Source organism: Tinamus guttatus, unplaced genomic scaffold, assembly GCF_059628265.1.
Source record: "Tinamus guttatus ecotype Peru unplaced genomic scaffold, ASM5962826v1 Tinamus_guttatus_pri_ptg000223l, whole genome shotgun sequence".
In the NCBI taxonomy this organism is placed as follows: domain Eukaryota; kingdom Metazoa; phylum Chordata; class Aves; order Tinamiformes; family Tinamidae; genus Tinamus; species Tinamus guttatus.
The window spans coordinates 1,335,141-1,355,744 of NW_028288757.1; the positions used below are offsets into that span (position 1 = coordinate 1,335,141).

General features: G+C 56.9%; 1 protein-coding gene across 1 annotated transcript; it reads right to left on the minus strand.

Annotated features, from left to right (window-relative positions):
* Positions 1–37: 37 nt before the first annotated feature.
* RPH3A (rabphilin 3A) lies at positions 38–19,500 on the minus strand. Its single transcript, XM_088525077.1, is given in 20 exon segments — positions 38–245; positions 620–716; positions 1,213–1,294; positions 3,123–3,274; positions 3,503–3,559; positions 4,290–4,416; positions 5,021–5,130; positions 6,730–6,804; positions 7,101–7,180; positions 8,005–8,232; positions 8,424–8,519; positions 9,589–9,664; positions 10,880–10,920; positions 11,523–11,703; positions 11,780–11,866; positions 11,952–12,081; positions 15,410–15,553; positions 15,666–15,680; positions 15,771–15,866; positions 19,462–19,500. Coding segments are annotated over 19 exon segments (1,986 nt in total). The 5' UTR covers positions 15,848–15,866; positions 19,462–19,500; the 3' UTR covers positions 38–114.
* Between the last annotated feature and the right edge of the window lie 1,104 nt (positions 19,501–20,604).

Sequence of the window (20,604 nt, forward strand, 5' to 3'; positions counted from 1 at the left end):
TGGGATCAAAGGCGGGTGGCACTAGGCATGACTGCACTGGAAGACGGACATCAGAAATCTACAGGGAACTGGCAGAGGATGTGCCCGTTGGGGACGCTCGGGCAGGGGTTCCCTTTAATCACTGGCAACGTGGTTCTCGTTTTGGAGGGTGTGCCAGCGTTCAATCTTCTTGTCCTTGTTCTTCAAACATTCGTACCAGTGTTTCAAGCGCTCGCCCTTAGCCGTAATGCCAAGCTGACAACCGCCTGGAAGAAAGGAGAGAGGCAGGAGATTATGTCCAGAGATGATGCTGATGTCCCACTTAACCATCTCCATGGGGACAGGCCAAAACTTTTGGCACTTCTCTCTTCGCATTTCCAACTTAAAAGATCATGGGAGCAACCAAAGCTGCTCTGCCCTCACAGTAGACCCTCTGGGATGAGGGGAAAGGGGCAGTGCAGTGTCCCCTGTGCTGGATATCCCATTTGATGGCCTGACACAAACTCCCAACCAACCTGCAGAGTCCCACTTCAAAGTCCAGCCTGATCCACCTCACAGAACAGGCGACTGATTTATCCTTCCCGTACAAGGGAGGCATGGCATCCAAACCCCATCCCAGAGCACAAACTCTGCCACTCACCAATGTAATCATTAGATTTTCCAATGTCATAATCCCAGACAGATATGTCCAGTGACTTCTTGGCCAGATCACTGTGTTTTATATCATAGAAGAACTCCTGGAAAAGAGGACAACTCATGGCACCCCAAGGATTTCGGCTTTCAAGGAAATAGAAGGAAAATTCTGCCCTTAAGGAACCTCAGCTACTCTTTCTGCACAGCCTGAATTCAAAATCAAATGAGAGGATATATGTCAAAAACATTGACAAGGAGCAAATGCTTTTCTCCCACAAACACATAAGCCAAGTTCACTCCTTATATCTAACTTAGTATTTTGCAACTATCCTGTCAAGACAGCATCAAAATCAGAGCCTCCAAATATGGCACTTCCATTTTTAAGATGCAAAAAAGAGCCTGCCAAGAGCCTCTCATAGAGCTGACTGCTGAAGCCAGTCTGATCTTTGAGCTTGGCACAGCTGAAAGGCATTTATTTTTAAAACCAAATATTGTGAGTAACCAAGTGGGGTAACCACTGTTGGTGAGAGTGTCTTCATCTTCATTCGCATGATAATAGTTACATTGATTTAATAATACATAAAATAGATCCATCCTTACCTCATTAAACTCAGGATTCAATGTTTTCTTTTTAATCTGTGTCTTATGCTTCGCCTTCTTTCCCATGTCAGGTTTCAGCCAACTGGGGGCAACAGAAAACAGCACAAAAATCAAGGAATGAACAGCATGAGTTCATAAGCCAGAAAAAAAAAATGTGAATTTTTGAAGTGGAAAACAAAAACAAACTAAACAAATGACTGAAGATATTTAAGGAAAAGAAACGGGCTAGCCGGTTTCTTTTCCCACCTTTTAAAATTATCAAAATGAATGTAAAATGAATAAAAATCCCAAATACTTTTTTCTCCCCCCCTCAAGATTGCCAGACTACCCATGATAAACCGTAAAGATCTGCTTCACACTGAATGTTGGCCTCACAGAAACGCTTCCTTGCTCAGAACAGCTAGGGAATATTTAGAAACTAGAGAGCAGAGGTCCTGCCATACAGGGCCTTGGCCTCAGTTTTGGCTTTATGACACTTACACTCTCACAACTCCTTTCAAAAATTGAGTCCCAAGTTTGTCTGTTTTTTCCCCCAAAGCTGCGCTCATGTAAAAGAAAAGGTTATAGGATTTTTACAGCTCAAGAGAGTAAAGATGAGCCTTGAACTATGCATTTAACTCAAAAGCAACTACCCTGGCACTACTAAGGCCAGGGTGGAATATCCAAAACAGTCAAAAAATGGAAAATCAGCAGGCAGGTTAGTGGTCTATACACAATGAGAAGCCACATTTCTAACACTGAGCCTTGGCTGATGGAAATTCAACCAAGAATATGTGAACACATATGGAGATAGAAAGATTTATTTTTAAAAATGCTAAAAATAGTCCATTAGCCTTTAACAAAGTACAGATTAGCATGCTGAACCAAGGTATTTTTCACTTATGAACTATGGAAAAAGTTAGTGGCTCCTGCTTTGTAGACTGGCTGCAGACCCGAGACTAACTTCTACAGTTGGCATTAGTTAGACCTTTATTGGATGTCATTTAAAACATGGAAAACCACCATTTGCTATTTGTGGGAAAATATATAAAATAGAGAATAAAGAAGAAAATCACTCAGTTCCACTCAACAACAACAAAAACAAATATGCAAAAGCTATCAATGAGACCTTTTGAGTAGAATTGAACTTCTAGGGAGGAAGAAAAAATAAGTTTTCTTTTGAAAACAGCAAAGAAAACACATCTGCAATCCAGGCAGACTGCAAGGTCCTGTATGCATAGCAGTTGATAAGGTTCAAGTTAAAGTGTCCTTGATCTGCCGTGTTCCCACGAGCTGTTTGACAACAAGTGCTTCTCTGGCCGTCACGGAGCCTTTGCAGGGGAATTACTGCTCCAGGAGACGTGCTGGGTGCTGCAGCGAGGCCCTGCAGCACGAGGCACTGCAGCCCCTGGTGCCTGCACCAGCGAAGCCGACGTGTTGGCAGCAGATCCTGTGTCCAGCGCGCTGGATCCCGAGAGCTGCCGAGGGGACGGAGGTGCCTGGGAGCCTGGCCTGGTCCCAGGCAGCAGCACGATGGCATCGCTGCAAGTGGGGCTTGATGGAGCTGTCTGGGTGGCTCAGGTACCACAAAACTGCCCCCACGTTGCCTGTCAGCCTGTGTGGTTATCGCCACAGCAGTGACCACAGAGCAACCGACAGAGACATTTTACATTTTTAAGTAGCCAGTGACAACCAGCTAACACCACCACACACACACTCACAGGGGCAAAAAGGCCCGAGGAGGAGCCTTGTCATCCCAGACAGACACCACCAGAGGCCACCTCATTTCTCTGTGCTGAGCACTCAGCTCTTCCACCCTGGGAAATGCTTCTCTCTCGCGTGTGGTTTTGGAAGGAGGTTTGGGCAACAGTGTGTCAGCTAACGCCTAAGGATCATTTTAGGATGTTCGGGCATTCCCGGCTTTCACTCACAGTTTAACGAAAGGGTCCGAGTATCCGTTGGCGTCCATGGCCGCTAAATGCACACAGCGCACGATGCCGACGATCAAGCCGCCCTGCTGGGTGCTGTACATGAGCGACACGAGGATCTTCCCGCGTTCTTCCACATCCCCGCCACGATCTACCTGCAAGAGGAAGCAAAAGGAGGTGCCCTAAGCGAGGGGGTCCAGGAAAGCACCTCCAGAAACACAGCAGCTACAGTCAGTGCTCTCTGCAGAGCAGGCAAAGGGAAACGGCGAGAGGAACTTTGCAGCAGAACCTCCGTGAAGGCACAAGAGGGGCTCATACATGAGAGATCATTGACCTAACGTGCAGAAAACACATTACGCTCCGAGGACGAGGCAGCCTCTTACCTCTTCTTCATACAGTGCCATCCCACGAGATGAGCCGGTCGTTCCAGCACGCTTCATCTTGAGTTAGGAAGGGAACAAAGAGAGACTTCCATGAATAACTGCAGCTGAGAGCAGCATTGCCCTATGGCAAAAACACTCCCACATGGAGGCTGAGAGCTCTGCAAAGCCCTTTCATTGATCTCAGGAGTGGAAGGGGGCTCAGATCAAGATTCTTTTACTCTGATAATTTCTTCTTCCCCAGACTTAGCACATCACTCAGAGCACCGGGGAGCAAAGCGCAGACAGGCAACAAACTGCCCGCTCCTCTCCAGCAACATAAATCAGCAAAGGCTGGCAAATGTCAGAAGATTTTTCAGCCACCACAGAGATCCCCAAAGGGCTGAGTCACTTTCTGAAACGAGCTCTTCACATTAACTATTAATCGCTCTTAATTCAAGAAGGTCAGTTGCTTTCATTTGCTTTTTCTAATCTAGGCTACTTCTCCAAGAGCAAAGTTCTGCCTTTTGTTTCTGTCACTGGAATCAAGGGAGCGCTGACCTCCTTGTTTCAGATTCATACAATTTTAACTGAAACTGGATCCCTGCATTCCCACCACATGCCTGTCCCTTGGCTTTAATATGTCACATCAGCCCAGACCCCGAGACATGAGAGTCCAACTCTGCAAGATGTCAATGAACCCTAGGCATGAAGATGCCTTGGATTGTACCAGTTTCAAATTCACCACTCACATGCCATTTATTTGCAATCTCAGAATTAATGGTGCTAGAAAAGAGTTTCTTAAACTCACTGGTATTACTCTCTCCAAGCAGATGTTGAAGTTCTTTTTCTGATTGGGTTTCAGTTTTTTCAGGGAAACTCTAGTTTCGCCAATAAACTCATTGTGGCCAAATTTGTCTTCATCACACACAGAGATCCTGAAGGGAACATGAAAGAGAACATCAAACCGGCAGGAGCAGCACCTGATTTGGGAACACATTAGCATCCATGTAGAAAACACTCCAGCAAGATTGCTGCTCAGAGGGTGGACAAAGCAAAGTAATATCTAACTCTGCAGGCATCTGGCTCTCCTTTGAACAAAGTCACTCGGAAAACAGGATTTCTAGTTTGCTGTTAAAAAATAAACAAACAAACCCACAAGCATTTTGATGTTTCTTACAGAAAGGAGATGCTGAAGATTTTTGGAAACATCCTAACATTTTGCTAGGATACTGTCAAATCACAGGTAGAAAAATACATAAATACAGGATAAATAAAAATACATAATGATAAGATTAATAGCAATAGCAATAACTCGATATTAAGTGAGAAGGTCCAAACTGCTTTCATTTTTCTTTTTAAAAAGAACTAATAAAATCAACATATTCATGTGAAGGATTTTGACAAAAACTCTGCACTTTCAGATGCTCTGTTAAAAACATGCACTTTGCTGCCAGGGCCCTCTCCCAGTGTTTGCAAGGAGGAGGGTTTGGAACGCTCTGCACCGAGAGCTGGACTTTCCTCCCGTGCTCCCCTACTTGCCTGAGCGTTTTCCTTTGCATGTCCTCGTCTGTGATGCCGTGATACACCAGGGTCTCGTTCCACACGGGGTTACGGGTATTGCGCAGAGTCTTCGTTCGCAATTTATTTGACTGTTGCATAAAAATAAAATACAGTTACAGTGGCCTGAATTCATCCCCGTGTAAATTTAGGTTTCTGAGAGAGAGTAGAGATCAGAAGCTCCATCACCTTTGGCTCATTAGAGAACAGCATGGGAAATAAAGGTGATTTGACTGGGGATTATCTTAAAAAGATTGCTCTTCCCAGAGACATTTATTTCACACTCATGGGAGGATTCTGCAAGACTTCACTGCTGCCTGCTAATCTCCCTGCACCAATGAGGTACAAAGGCTATGTAAGCATCCGTGGGCCAAGGTGGACCTTTATACAAACACAGGGAGCTTTAACCTCCTGCCTTTTTGGACTATCTGGGATCTACTCACCCAAAGAGACTTGAACAAGAAAGAACATATTTTTAATAGATATACTGCATTCAAACTAAAATGTCTCCTAATATTCAAAGTCTTTTTTGTAATTTAATCTGACTGTGTTTGTGCTTCCCACCAAATAGACAACCCACAGTATGGGAGCAGGCTGGACAGAGCCTGGGTAATGGCCTTTGAGGCCTAAAGTAAGAAAACAGCCAGTGGAACAGGACTTCTGGGTGCCTCTGACACTCGCTCGTGTCTTTTATGAACATCTTCTGGGGCTGGTGAGATGTGGAGGAAGCACACAAAGCAAATCAGCAAATCTCAATTCAATGATTTTAATATCTATTTCCCTAATTTTGCACTTGCTTCCTCTGAGCAAAGCTACAGGGGAACGCTTTGCATCCCCAGGGCAGGGCAGCATTCCTTGGGCATGGGGCTGGCAGTCTGCATTCCTCCCTAAAAGATTTCTCCATTGAGTTTAATTTGTTTAGAATGGGGAGTGAGATTTACAGAGCTCTCTGTGATGAGGGGGGTAGAAGAGTTTACTCACTTAATAGTTATTTTTTACAGCTCTAATTAGAGCATGCTGCAGCTTCAAAGTAAACCAATCTTTCAAACTCCACTAATAATTAGATTTTGTGTCAGATGTTTTGCAATGCATTAACAATGTCACCCTTTCTGAAGCTCCTCTGCAGCCTACATTCCTGTTTCAAGATGAGCTTTGCCACATTCATTTCCTCAGAATGCCTGTGGCACACCAACAATCACAGAACTGTGAGAAAATCAGAAAGGGCACTGAATTGAACTTCTGTTCTCTGTATTCGCCTGCCTCCAGTTCAAATTCCTCCCAGATGAAGCTGATATGGTATGTTTACAGATAGACCTGCAGAAAAAGACCTACCTTTTCAATAAGACGAGCCATGAAGCACATATTTATCCCCTATATGAGGCTAAATACTTGTAGAAGGCAAACTGGTCCATCCGTGCCTGACTTCCAGAGAAAAGCAGAATATTTTGCTTCACTGATGAACTTGGGCACTTTACCTCTCTAGTGCACATCAAAGAGTCTGCAAGAATTATCAACTTGCAGAGATACCATGAAGACTGTCTGCTACTCCCAGCGAATTGAGATCCTCAGAGCTCTGCAGTGACCTTCTCTCAAATCTCCATACATTTCTGGGCATCTCAGAGGTCTTTCAGAAACCTCTATCCTGTTTTCAGACCCAGTATCCAATGCATCCACGTCACACAAAGAATTACCTTACTGGCTCCAGGTAAGAGGTGTAGTTTTACATAGGGATCAGCCAGGCCATTTGAATCCATTGGTTTTAAGCCCTAAAACATAATAAAGGAAAGACTGGGTATGAATCATCTTTAAGCAGAGCTAGAGAAAGGAGAAAAATCACCAAGTGGTTACTACGAAGCAAGTTGGGTCCTTCTGGGATCCAATGATTAGAAAAAACATAGACCGCCCCTCACTGTTGGAAATATTGGGGAGCTGGGAACCAGATCAGATTTAGGACTGTAAAGAATGGGACAACCTTGCTGAGAGTCATATGTGTGTGAGGGTGACAAGACACTTCTCTGCACAGCGGGCAGAAAAGCATCTCCTCCCCAAAGCAGGCACTTACTTTGGCTTTGATGAGCGTGCAGTGCAGAGAGCTGTTTTCCTGGTCATATAGTAGGCTGAACTCCAGTGCTCCCAATGTAGCTGGTGATAGAGAGAAGACGAAAACACAGGATATGACTTTATTAAAACCCCAGCCAATATCTGTGTTTAATCATCCCTGATTTGCAATAATTAGGAAGATTTGCTGTTCAAATTTAAAAGCCACTTAAAGCGTGCGAGACTACTGGCATCAGCTAAATCGCCACAGAGAAATCTAGCCAAATTCATAAGCTCTGGCCATCAAAGCATGACAAGGGCAGACTTGGCCAGGATACAGGAAGGGCAGCTTGTGTCTTTTTTGCTGACATTAATATTCAGCAGGCAAAGAAAGATGCACCAGGACAAACAAAACCTTCCGCGGCCGTAGCGCAGGGAGGTCTCAGCACCATGTTGCAAACGCGTGTGGGCTCAGGGGGCAACATCTCCAAGGGATGGCACTTGGACCAAGGTTGGAGCGTGCATTGGGGTCAAAGAATTTGGTGTAAAAAATGACTGCAAAAAACAGAAGCTGAGGGGAGGGCAGCAAGTGCAGAGGTGGCTGCGAGACCTGGCCCAGGTGCCGTTTCCCCCGAGCACCTTCGTGGTCCTTCCTCACTGCTGACTCGGGGGTTGCATTTTGGGGAGAACTCGCCGATTCCATTGAGTGGAAAACAACCACCAAACAGCCCCATCCTCTCCCAGCTACTCCTTTACCGGGCATTAAAAGGACCTGGAAGGAGACGGAGCACTGGAAAAGGGCAACGTTTTGGGTGTGAAACGTCGAGGAGGAGGCAAAGGGGGGAGCTGCCTGCTGGAACCCCGCGACACTTGGGGTCCTGTCCCCCAAACTGGGCTCTAAGCCAAGGACGCGCGCGCGGGGCACGCACTGCCTTCATCTGAGTCGTAGCTGTTGGCGTCCTCCTCCTCGTCCGCCTCGGCGGGCGGCTGCCGCGGCGGTGCAGCGGGCACCGGGGGCTGCCGTGGCGGTGCCGGCCTCTCCTCACGGGTGATGGTGGCGGTGCCATAGCCTCCTCCTCCTCCTCGCTCATCCCTGGCGATGGCAGCGGCGCGGGCCGGCTCCGGCGGGTTCACTGCGGGAGAGCCGCCATGAGCACCTCTGTCCCCTCACACCTGCCTCATGGAAGCGCGTGGCCACCACAGGGCATCCCGCCATGAGCGCCCCCGTCCCCTCACACCCGCCTCATGGCGTGGCCACCACAGGGCGTCCCGCCATGCCGAGCGCCCCCGTCCCCTCACACCCGCCTCATGGCGTGGCCACCACAGGGCGTCCCGCCATGCCGGGCACCATGGCCGGTCTCACCTGCGGGTGCCACCATGGCAGGAGCGGGGGTGGCCGGTGGCGGCGGCCGCGGCGCTTGGACGGAGTCGGCCCGTCGCAGGCCTGCGGGGAGAAGGGAGGGCGAGCGGCCGCCATTATCCCCACAGCACCACGCAGAACGCAGACACACAAAACCCTCCCCATTACATCTCCCTCTGCAATTAAAAATATCCCTCTCTTACTCAAGGAATTAAGGGGGACACGGATGTCTTCTGTGCATTGGCCAAATAAATTTGCAAGCTCGGATCATGAGCAAGAAGCGGCCTCCAAGCTGCCTTGGCGCACGGAGGCCCAGCAGGGCTGCCATGTGCTGTCAGTCACCCACCCGTATCACTGTGATTTACGGCAGCTCGGAGCACAGTAAATTATCACAAAATGAGAAAAGACATCGAGGCCAGGCCTCCGAAGCGATGGCCACGTGGAGGGGCCAGCCTCGGCAGCACAGGAGGAGGAAGTATTAATGGCACTGGTGTCTAGTCCCAACTTGGCTCTGTCCCCACTTAGTTCTGTTTCATTTGTGTTTACAGTTAACCTGGGCAGGAGCTGAGCCCCCTCTTCCTAGATCCCTGCACACAGGGCTTTCCCATTTAGTGCTGTTTTAGGGGCTGTAATGGTCCCCTTGCAGCGGGAAGCACCACAGGGTCCTGTCCTCTGCCCTGAAGGATATTTGCCTTCAAATATCAGCCTATTTTCATCCACTGCAGAGCGGAGAACGGACTTAGCCGTCTCCATCCCATGACGTGGACTTGGACCCGTCCTGTTTGGGAGCGAACACCTTTGCAAACCCAGCACAGAGAAGCCTGGAAGATGCCACCACTTTGGAGGGGTGGGCTAGGCCATCCCTTGGTGCTGGATGGGGTTTTTTGGGGCACATGCCCAAGCCTCGCGCTCTGCCCTCAGGCCCTGCAGCCCCAGCGTTACCCACCTCCCACTCCCATCAGCAGGGCTGCGATTTGGGAGGGTAGGAGAGGGGACAAGAAGCCCCTGGCTTGGAGTGCAAGCTTGGAGCTACCATCCCCATCCATCCCAGGACCTCCCTCCACCCCGTCACCCATCCCTGGAGCATCCCGGGATTCTCCCCCAGGAGGCAGCCACACGGAGGGCTGGAAACCCGACAGCGAGCGGCTCTCACCGGGGCTCCCGGCGCCGCTGCTCTCGGCGGGGAGGTCGCGGCTGTCGGCGTCGCTGCCGCACGGCCCCGCGCGCCCCTCGGCCGCCGCGTAGCCGCCCCGCGCCGGGGCCTCGCTGCCTGCGGGGAAGCCACGAAACAGCAGTGAGGTGGGTGCCCTCGCACCCGCGAGGAAGAGGAGGAGGAGGAGGATTTGCAGCGCTGCACATTTCAAAGCATTTGGTACACGTGGGGCAGCACCATGCACCGGAGGGCCAGGAAAACCAAGGGGAAGCCAAGAGGATGGACACGACAGCACCAGGGAAACGCAAGGACAGAGGCACCAGCAAGCTGCTCCACAGCCACAAAACCACAGGGAATCGCAACCGGGACAGGGGCTTCTTTTTTGTTATTATTTTGTCCCCATCATCTCCCATTTATTAGAGAGACACCAAAGACAGCTGCCTCTGTCTTCCATTCACATCCATCTAGCAGCCCGAACGCATAAATCACGGCCACCGGCGCGAGGATGCTGCTGCCCACTTCTCCATGATGAATTGCAACCCGCAGCCGCAACGCAAAAGGCCCCGGCGCGTGCGGGGACGGCAGCTATAAATCTGTGTCCTGCCACGAACGGGAGGTTTCTCCTTGACTGAGCTCCCGGGGTCGCCAGGAGAAAGCAAAACGCAACAGATTGCGGATGCAGCGGGGGACGAAAACACCCTGGTGGGGAAGCAGCCTTAGGAAACCGGGCGCCTTGTCACTCAGAAAAGCAATGTAATGAATATTTTTCCCTGGGAGCCTTAGGAAAATCACTGGCACGTTATGCCCATGCTGATCACCGGCCCGCAGAGCTGCGAGGGCCTCCCCGGCTCTCCGGCCAGCCGGTGGCTTATTAAACCAGGTTGCTGAAGGGCCGGGATGCTCGACAGCACTGGAGCATCCAGGGAGCCTTAATTAAGCGGTTTCCCCACGTCCCGCTGCGCGGGAAGATGCTGCCCGTCCCCGGGCGCGGCGGGAGGCTCCGCGGGTCCTGCCCGGCAGCAGGTTCAGCCGCGGCCGCGCAGCGGGGCCGCGTCGGTGCCAGCCCCTCAGCTTCCCCATCTGGGGAGAAAACACGAAGAAAAACCTCCTGGCCGGAGCTTGGCTCCATAGACCCAAGCGCCCGGTGCTGGGAGGCTTCACCACGCCGCACGGGGACAGACTTGCCTTCCCCAATGGAGCCAGCCCGGGCAAAGCGAGAGGAGGAGGAGGAGGAGGAAGGTTTGCAGGGGCAGACGGAGCTGCGCCAGAGCCCTGGATGCTCCAACCCCACCAGCTTGGGCAACCGCAGCCTCCGGAGCAGAGTGAGCTCGGCTGCCGCCGGCACCCGCTGCCCACGGAGCCCCCGAAGCTCCCGGGGAGGTTTTCAGGGCTCTGCTGTTAAATACCCGGGAAAACGCAGCGGAGAACATGCAAATCAGCACCGGGGGCGTGCGGGAGGTGGGAAGGCCCCAGAATAACTCGCTCCCCGGCTTTTGTCAGTGGAAAGACGCCCAGGAGAGACTTCCATCCCACAGCCCTGGACCAGACCCCGTGGGAAAGGGATGCTGCCCATTCCAGGGAAAAGCCCCTCTCCTGCATGCACCTCATTGGGAAGGCCTCTTTTTCCCACCTCCGGAGGCATTTGGCTCTGGCTCCTGCAAGCTGAGCCTTGGCGATGGATGCAGCAGATCCCACGGGACCCCCTGCCACCCGTCCCCAGCAAAACCAGCCCGGAGGGGACAGCCCGGGGAGCAGCAGGGCTGCAGGTGGGGATCAAACCTCCGTCCTTACCGTACGAGTCCGGCTCAGCCGGGGGCCCAGCGCCTGCCTGGCCTTGGGAGCATGAACAGAAAGCGACGGGTCAGCGCGCAGGGGAGCAGCATCGCACCTGGACACCGTCCATCGGGATTCCGACCCCGCAAACCGCCCCACGCACCCGGCCCGGGCACGGGGCGCTCACCTACCTCGCACGGGCACGCGGGCCGCTGGCTTGGGCTCCGGCGCGGGCGCCTCGGCCGCCGCCACTGGCACCTTGCTCTTGCTCACGGGCATCGGCTGCGGCAGCACGTGCTTGGGCAAGCCCTTGAAGAACCAGGCGCCGGAGCGCTTCCAGACCTGCGGAGGCGGCGGGACGTGGGCACGGGGCCCGCGCGGCGCGCGCTCCCGGCGCGCTCGCCGCAGCCGCGCTCACCTCCCGCTGCTCGCTGCAGATCTTGCACAGCCAGATGGCGTGGGGCCGGCTGTTGGTGCTCTGCACGCCGCACTTGGTGCACACGTTCTGCGGACAGAGCAGAGCCTGCGTGGCCGCGCGCCGCCCGCCGGCGCCCCGTCCCGGCGCCGCGCGCATCCCCGGCGCCCCTCACCTTCTTGCAGTCCTCGCAGACGACGCTGGCCGAGCCCCGCAGCCCCAGCTGCTCCCCGCACAGGATGCAGCGGCTCACGCCGTCCCCGGCCACGCTGCGGCGCATGTCCTCCAGGCGGGTCACGAGGCGCCTGGCACAGAGCGAGCAGCGTCACGACGGGATGTCACGACGGGATGTCGCGACACGGCGTCCCGCGACACAGCGTCCCAACACGATGTCGTGACACGACACCACAACCCGACACACCGTCACGATACGAGGAGAGGCTGAGGGAGCTGGGCCTGTTCAGCTGGAGATGAGAAGGCTGAGAGGGGACCTGAGCAGTGTCTAGAAGTACCTCAAGGCAGGAAGTGCAGAGGACGGTGCTGGTCTCTTTTCAGTGGTGGCCACCGACAGGACTAGAGGAAATGGCCACAAACTGAAGCACCAAAAGTTCCACAGGAACTTAAGGAAAAATTTCTTAACAGTGAGGGTGACAGAGCACTAGAACAGGCTGCCCAGAGAGGTTGTGGAGTCTCCTTCTCTGGAGATCTTCAAACCCGCTTGGACGCAGCCCTGTGCCACGTGCTCTAGGTGACCCTGCGTGTGCAGGGGTTGGACTGGATGACCTTGAGAGGTCCCTTCCAACCCTGAGCATTCCATGATTCTATGATTCTATGATTCTATACAGCGTCACCACGCGACACCCCAACACACTGTCACGACAGGGCGTCCCACGACACGGTATGTGCTATCCTGCTCCCCTCGCTGTCTCTGCACCCAAACGCCAGCACTCAAAAATCAACCCCTTTTCTGCAAAGCAACTTTCGACACCCACAAAGCTGCTTTATTTCCCCCTCCCCATCCTCAATCCTGAGCACTGGAGATGGGCAAGAAACCCGGGATGGGTTTGGCCGAGGGGACTGAGCAAATTAATTGTTTTCTCACTTTTTAATAAACAAACAGCACATGGTTAGATTTATGGAAATTCTTAGCGCTTTGAGGAAGATGCAAAAAGGCCACCTGAGAACCGACTGTACAAACACATCTGTTTACTAGGACGGCTTTGAAAAAAAGCATAAAGAAAAGCAGTTAAGTAAGTCCTGAAAGAAGAGCAGTTGCAAAAGCAGCTTGCGGAGCCCATCCAGAGGGAGCAGGTTGCTTGCCAAGCGCAGGAGATCTGCTGGTGAATTATACAGTCCGTTAGCCCAAAATCCCAGCCCTAAAAATAGCACTAGAATGGGGAAAAAAATGCATTATTTATGCTATTCAAAAAGGAAGGAGAGGGAAAGGAAGGAGGGAAAAAAAACAGGCAGCTGCACAGGGGAGAATTGGAGAAAATCTCGCCTGCAGGGCCTCGCTCCCTCCCGTCGCAGCATGACCCAAATCTGACAAAGCTGCGAACACGGCAGGCATTAAAAGAAAGCAAGACGTTTAAAAGACAGTTCCCCACATGCCTCATGACAGCTTCAAATTCGCGAGGCCTCCGTTGCCGGCGCCTCCGGAGCGTTTTCCATGCGCCGCAGCAAACGCTGCCGCCAGCGGACGCGGCTCACGCCATCGGACACGGGGATCGCCCCGCTCCGGGGGCCGGCATCGCAAAAATCCCTAAGGCAAAATCCCTCGTTGGAGGAGGGCTGCAGGTGGGGAAGCTTCTCCCAGGGTTATTAATGAGTTGGGAAAACCGCACAGAGACGGGAGCGATCCGCTTTGGCGGCAGAGGCGGCTCCGCGACGCTCTGCGCTGCTGCAGCTCCAGGCCATTCCCGTTCCCAACCTGAGAATGGGCTTTCCGGGGAAAAAAGAAATAGCATTTATTGAAAATGCCCGTTCTCCATGGTGCCACGAGCCAAGCACACATGGGAGCGCGCGGCCCCCCCCGCCGCGCCGCGCGCGCCCGGCAGCTTCCAGTTGGCAATCTGCAAGCCCAAACAAACTTATTATAGAAACTAGAACAAATGGCACAATCAGAGCAGGAAGAAGAAACGCCTTTGCATTTCAAGAGCTTCGTTACTGAGCTGCAAAATCTTTCCCGGCCCCTCATTTACCGCAAGGAAAGAGCACAGGCTGCCTTGGTGTTTAACCGGGTGGGCAGCCAGGCCGGGCCCCACCTGCACCATCAAATCGTGCCTAAAATACGGATAAATTACAGCATTTCCGAGCTAAAGAAACCGGGCTGTCTTCTGCTTCAAAAGCCTTCCTGGGAGAAGAGCACAAGGAGCTGAAACTGAAGCCCATCCTTGCGGTTTGGATCCGAATCAAGTCCCCGCGCGGCCCAGGAGCGCAGAGCTGCTGCACCTCAACACGCACCCGCTGCCGCAGCGGCGCCGCGAGCGGTCACAGGTGGCCTCGGGAAGGACATTCGGGACAGCCCACGCTGCCAGAGAGGCGCCGGGGACAAGGGGCTGGCTGGCGAGGAGGGCAGCGAGCCACAGTTTACACAGAAAACAGAAATTCGAGTAAAACACACAAGAGCTCAGCAGCCGCCTCCGGAATTAAGTTTCTCCACTTCCATGGGGAAACTGTGTGCCTTAAAGGTCTGAAGAACAAAGTTAATTCTAGTGGTATAAAAGGACAAGGAGAGAAAGCTGAGCTAGAGATGAAAAAGCATAATTAAAACTGCTCAAAATTCAGAAGCGATTTTTCTCCCTGGCCCGTGCGCAGGTAACTGAGGGCAAAGCCCGGAGGGAAGCTGTCCTGGAGAGCCCTCCGTGCTGCAGGGAGGCTCCGGAGCCCCTCGGGAATTCCCGGAGGCGGGAGGGAGGCCGAGAGCCGTCGCCATCCCGCATCCCTGCTCGGCACCCGGCTCACGTCTCCCGCAGCCAGGAATAATCCCCCGCTCGACTGATGTGACACCGCGTCCCGCTGCGCAAACGGCGCCTCCACGGACACGATCGATTCCCTGCCAGCGCGGCCTGGAAGGACTTCCAGGGGGAAGGAACACTGCAGGTACCCTCCACGCCTCCGGAAGGCACCACGGCTTCCTTTAAGCTGTTCTTTATATTACCCAAAATCAGTTTTTTAACGGGTCTTCTTGCCTTTTTTTGCTAGGGGACCAGGAAAGCCCTGGTGGTTGCAGCATCTGCCGGGTACCAGCTGCTGCATCCGACCCGGCACGTGGGGATGAGCCCGTCTTACCAGGGGCTGCTCCGGCCGGCTCCGAGGGGCTCCTCGGCGGGAAGGACACGCACAGCACCGGAGCCTGCTTAAGCATAATCCAAAAAGCAAGGAGCAAAGCCGGGAAAATGCCGTTTGGAAGCTGTTTTTGAGAAGGAGCTGCTGCAAATCTGGTTTTGCCACTGGCAGCAGCTTTACGGCTGTCTCAAGTGAAAGCGGGACCCAGTTATTCTCCAATCCGCCGTTATTCTCCAATCCCTGGATATTCCCCAATCCCCGGCAGCGGAGGGCTCGGCCTTGAGCTGCAGGAACGATTAGCGGGTGACGGCGCGGGGACATGGGGACACGGGGACGCGGCCTTACCCGATGCGCTCCTGCTCCATCTCCTCCATCTTCTCGGCGCGGGCGATCACCCGGTTGATGATCTCCTTCTCCTCATCCGTCAGCTCCTCGCCCTTCCGCGCCCGCTCCGGCTGCGCGCCCCGGACCGCCCATCCCGCCGGGAGCCTGCGGGCAGGAGGGACCCGTGAGCGGGGACGGGATGGATCCCACCGAGGCTCCGCAGCACGTTCCCAAGCCCTGGTTTCAGGGCAGTAAAGCGCCCGCGTGGGATACTCACGGCTCCTTCTCGCTGCTGGGAAGAGAAGCATGGAAAGAGAGGGACAGGGATTAGCCGGGAAGCGCCGCGCGGAGGAGCCGCCGGCCCCGGCGCCGCGGCCCTTACCTGGCTCGCAGGGACATGGCGCGCTCGCTGGGGCACATCCACGGGTCCGCGCTGCCGCCCAGCACCGCGTCGGTCATCGCCGGCCGCCGCGGCCACCTGGGGACACGGGCGCTGTGAGCACGGCGGCGCCGAGCGAGCAGAGCGGCCCGCGGGCAGGGCTCGCGCTCCGGCGCTGCCGCCGGCTCCGCTGCCGCCGGCTCCCGGATCGCCCTTCCCGGCCGGGCGCCGCTCGCCTCCCAGACCTCCTTCCCTGCGGAGACGCCAGGCACAACCTCCCTGGTGCAAAAAGAATCTCCTGCTGCTACTAAATCTGAAATGGGGCCTCCAAGCTGGCAAAATGACCCCCAGGAAGCTCGGGCTCGGAGACGCGGGAAAAGCGGAGCGGGGAGCACCAGGCTCCTTGCTCATCACAGCTGCAACCGCCGCGGCCGGCGCCCGCCCGCTCCCTTCGCGCCCCAATCCGCCCTGCAGCCGCGGGGAGGCCGGGGCGGCCTCATGGAGCCGCCGCATCGAGGCCTGGGCCTCCCCGCCGCCTCCGGAGCGGCGATCCCGGGGATCTGCTCTGCGGCGCTTCCAGCGGTGGCTCCGCGCGCCCGGCGCTCGCTTGGACCTGCACAGCACGTGGCGAGGAGCAAGGCGGCTCCGGCGGCTTCGCCCCTGTGAAGCTTCACCTGCAGGTAAAAGCTCCTGGCGGATCAAATTCCAAGCTGGGATTGACGCCTCTCTCCTTGTTTCCTGACCTCTTCGGCAGAGGAAAGCCCCATGGACCCCCTGGATAAGCTCCGTGCACAGCAAGAGCCCTGGGCCAAGCTCCTTCCAGCAGGAGCGACGCGGCGGGATGGAGCGGCTCGTGCAAAACCCCAGCACTAAACGGCTAAAAACCCCAGCACCAAAACAGCTCCCGAGCCGGCAGGGAAGAGCCAGCGTCCCTGGAGGGGCTTGGCCACCTTCCTTCGGAAATCCCTGCTGGAGCTGCCGGCTGTGGGAACACCAGCAGCCCCACAGTGCATCCGGCTGTCCCCAAAGAGCCCAGCCTGGGCAGCCAGCCCCAGCGGTGCCCGCACATCCCGGGATCCGGGGGAACCGTCCGGGCACCGGCCCCGGCAGCTCCCGCACATCCCGGGATCCGGGGGAGCCGCCCGGGCACCAGCCCCAGCAGCTCCCGCACATCCCGGGATCCGGGGGAGCCGTCCGGGCACCGGCCCCGGCAGCTCCCGCACATCCCGGGATCCAGGGGAGCTGCCCGGGCCCCGGCCCAGCGGGGCCGCCCCGGCGGTGCCGCCCGTGGGCGCGCAGCCTCGCTGCCCAGCCGCCCGGCTCTGCAATGCAGCTTCCTTAAATATTGAAGAAGGCTGCCGCTCGCCACCACCTGCCCGTGCCAATGATGAGGTAATTTTTACATTGACAGAGCCCGAGGCGATGAAGCCGCTCGCAGAGCGCAGGGTTTCGGGGCAGGCCCTTGGCAGGGCCCGAACGGCACCGCGACGCCGAGGGGAGCCGGGCGCATCCCGCTGCCTTCCCAGCCGCCCTGCTTTGCCTCTCCTGGCATGTGGAGCATGTTAGGAAGTTCGGGAAAAGCTTCCTGGATTGCACTTTGGAAACAGCCCATCTTAAATACTTATAAAAAAGAATTAAAAGGAAGAAAAGAAGAGAGCCCTTGGCCAGCACGTACCGGCAACGTGGGCAGCCCAGAGTCACCCGTGGGCATCGGATGGTGCCAGCGCAGGGAAGCAGGTCCCAAGGGCTGTTCCCTTGGCCCTCTGCTCCCGGCCTGGGATGGAGAGCTCAGGAGCTGGATGGGAGCGGATCCCATTCCGCTCATGCCAGCACTGCAGGAATTTGGGCTCCAGGAAAGCCGCCGGTGAGCGGGAACGCCCAGCTCCTCCTGCGCCCCGCGGCCCCGGCACTGCACCCGCGGTGCCAGCGCCACGGCCGAGGGCACAGACAAACCGCGACCTGCAGATCAACCACGGGGGCACCTGCGGCTGCAGGAAACACAGGGCAGCACCTGGCCCTGCATCCCATGGGATCCCTCTGCCTTGGGCACCACCAGCCTTTCCCTAACCCCAGGGAAAAGGTGCCACTGGAAAACACGGCAGGGCCCGGCCGCGACGCAGCTCCCAGCGCGCTGCAAACCGCCTGCGCTCGCGGCCTCGGCGCGCTGGGCACCAGCGACGCCGCTGCAGCGGCGCGAGGCCACCGAGCTGCTCGGGGGCTGCTCCTCGGGCTGCTCCGAGCGCCGGGATGCGCCGCAGGCAGCGCAGCCGCGAGCGCCGCGGTGCAGCGGGCGCCGGTCCGCGCGGTGCTTAGCAACAGCTCGCGGCACGCGCGGCCCGAGGCGCCGGCACCCGCAGCGGGGGACGCGGGAGCTGCTGCTGCAGCCTCCGTGCCCGGAGCATCCCTGGCCGGGCCGCCCATGGGTGCTCGGAAGCTCCAGCTCGCCCTGCGTCCGTCCCGGGAAGGGAGCAGCGCCCTGGGCCTCCTGCCTGCGGCTCTGCTGCAACCACCCCATTGTTAATTAGTTATTATCTCCAATTAGCACCAACCGCAGTGGCCGAGAGGAATGCGGGAGCACGGCGGCGGTGCCGGGATCACCGGGCTCATCCGGGCAGACAGTCCCCTCCTCAGCTCCCCAAGTCACTCCAAAGTCAGGTTTGGAGAGAAATTCGGCACAGCCGGATCCATAAACCCGTCCCCTCTCCCTGCCTTTGCAGCAGGGGGGCTCTGGCACATTCTCACGCGGCCGCAGCGGTGCAGCAAACGCTCCCGGCTCCCCTGCAAGGAAGGTGCTTCGCAACCCCCCGCGCTGCCCCCAGTTCCACCTGCTCCTCCGCTTACCCACGGAGCTCGGAAGAGGCAGCGCAAAAAGCAGGACGGCGAGGAGGAGGAGGAGGAGGAGGAAGAGCGGAGCCAGCGCAGCCCCGGGGGCTGCACCAGGCGGCTGCTCGCGGCAGGTTTGGTGGCTCCGCTCAGCGCCAGCTTTGCTGCAAGGCTGAACCCGGACACGTGCCCACGTACGTGCCCGGAGCCGCCAAGGGAAAACGGCTCCGGTGACCCGGGATGCAGCTGCCCCGGCTCCCGCGGGAAGGGCTGAGCCCCATCACCAGCCCCGCCGCAGAAGGGAGCAGCTCCGCAAATCCCTGCCGGATGAGCGATGCATCATCAAATAAACCCTGTATCACAACATTAACGATATTTATTTCCAGGCTAAGCTGCAGCCTGGGCTTTTGATACCAGTAATTAAGGCAAATGGCTCATCTGTTATCATCCGCGCGTCCCCAGAGCCAGCTCTCCAGCAGCCTTTTACGAAACGTTATTTTTTTTTCTCCCCCGGCTGCGCTGGGAGCCGGGACGAGGCCGAGCCCCCCCTGCAGCCGCAGCGGACCCGGCCGGGGCTGCGGGAGCTGCAGCCCGTGGGCGCCCACGGAAAGACACGAGAGGGGCCGAGAGGCCGCTCCAGGAACAGCCCCGTCCCGCGTGGGGACGCTCCGGGGCCCCGGCCCGCGCTGCCCCCGGTCCCCCCCGCTGCGGGGAAAGCGCCTCAATTAAAGGGGTCAATTAATTCTTAATAAGCCCGAGGTGCTCCCGGGTTGCCCGCGAGGACCGAGCGAGCCCCGACCCGCAGCGCCGCTCGGAACCACCCCCGGGCCGGGGGCCGCCCCCGAAGGCGCCAGCCCCGCCGGGCTCCTACCTGCAGCTGCGGCCGCTCCGCAGCGGTCCCGGCCGGCGGTTCCGGCGGCTCCGGCGGCTCCGGCGCAGCGGGGCGGGCCCGGGGCGGGCGGGGGCCGGGCCGGGGGCCGGGCCGGGGCTGCCGCTGCCGCCGCCTCCCGCCCTGGGGCCGCTCCCGCCCCGGCCGCGCTGCTCGCGGGGTCCCCGCGCGGGGAGCGGGGCCCGGGCGCTCTCCCGTTGGGTTCTACAGCCCCCCGGGGCGAGGGGACACCCCGCGCCACGCGTGGGAGCGGGGCCCCGCGCGGGGGACACCGCGGAGCATCCCGGGCTTTGCCGGAGCAGCGCGGGCCGGGGGGCGCTTCGGTTTGGAGAGGAACCCCAGGAGGTTGAACACGGACAAGCGCAGGGTCCTGCGCCTGGGGAGGGGGAACCCCAGGGACCAGCACAGATTAGGGGGTGACCTGCTGGAAAGCAGCTCCGCAAAGAGGGGTCTGGGAGTCCTGGGGGACAGCAGGTTAACCATGAGGCAGCAGGGTGCCCTCGTGGCCAAGAAGGACCGTGGGATCCCATGGGATCCAGTGGGATCCAGTGGGCTCCTGGCTGCAGCAGGAGGAGCCTTTCCAGCAGGGCGAGGGAGGGGATCCTGCCCCTCTGCTCAGCTCTGGGGAGGTACCTGGAGCACTGGGGGCAGCTCTGGGCTCCCCAGGACAAGAGGGACCTGGAGCTGCTAGAGAGGGGCCAGGGCAGGGCCACGAAGGTGATGGAGGGACTGGAGCAGCCACCGTGTGAGGAGAGACTGAGCGAGCGGGGCCTGTTGAGCCTGGAGAAGAGAAGATTGAGAGGAGATTTGATCAACATGTTCAAGTACCTGAGGGGAGAATGTAGGGAGGATGGGGCCAAACTCTGCTCCGTGGTGACCAATGACAGAATAAGGGGTAATGGGTACAAGTTGAGACACAGGCAGTTCCATCTCCATGTGGGGAAGAACCTCCTTCCTGTGGGGGTGACAGAGCCCTGGCACAGGCTGCCCAGAGAGGCTGTGGAGGCTCCTTCTCTGGAGATCTTCAAAGCCACCTGGATGCCGCCCTGTGCCCCTGCTCTGGGTGTCCCTGCTGGAGCAGGGGTTGGACTGGATGATCTCCGGTGGTCCCTTCCAACCTCAGGC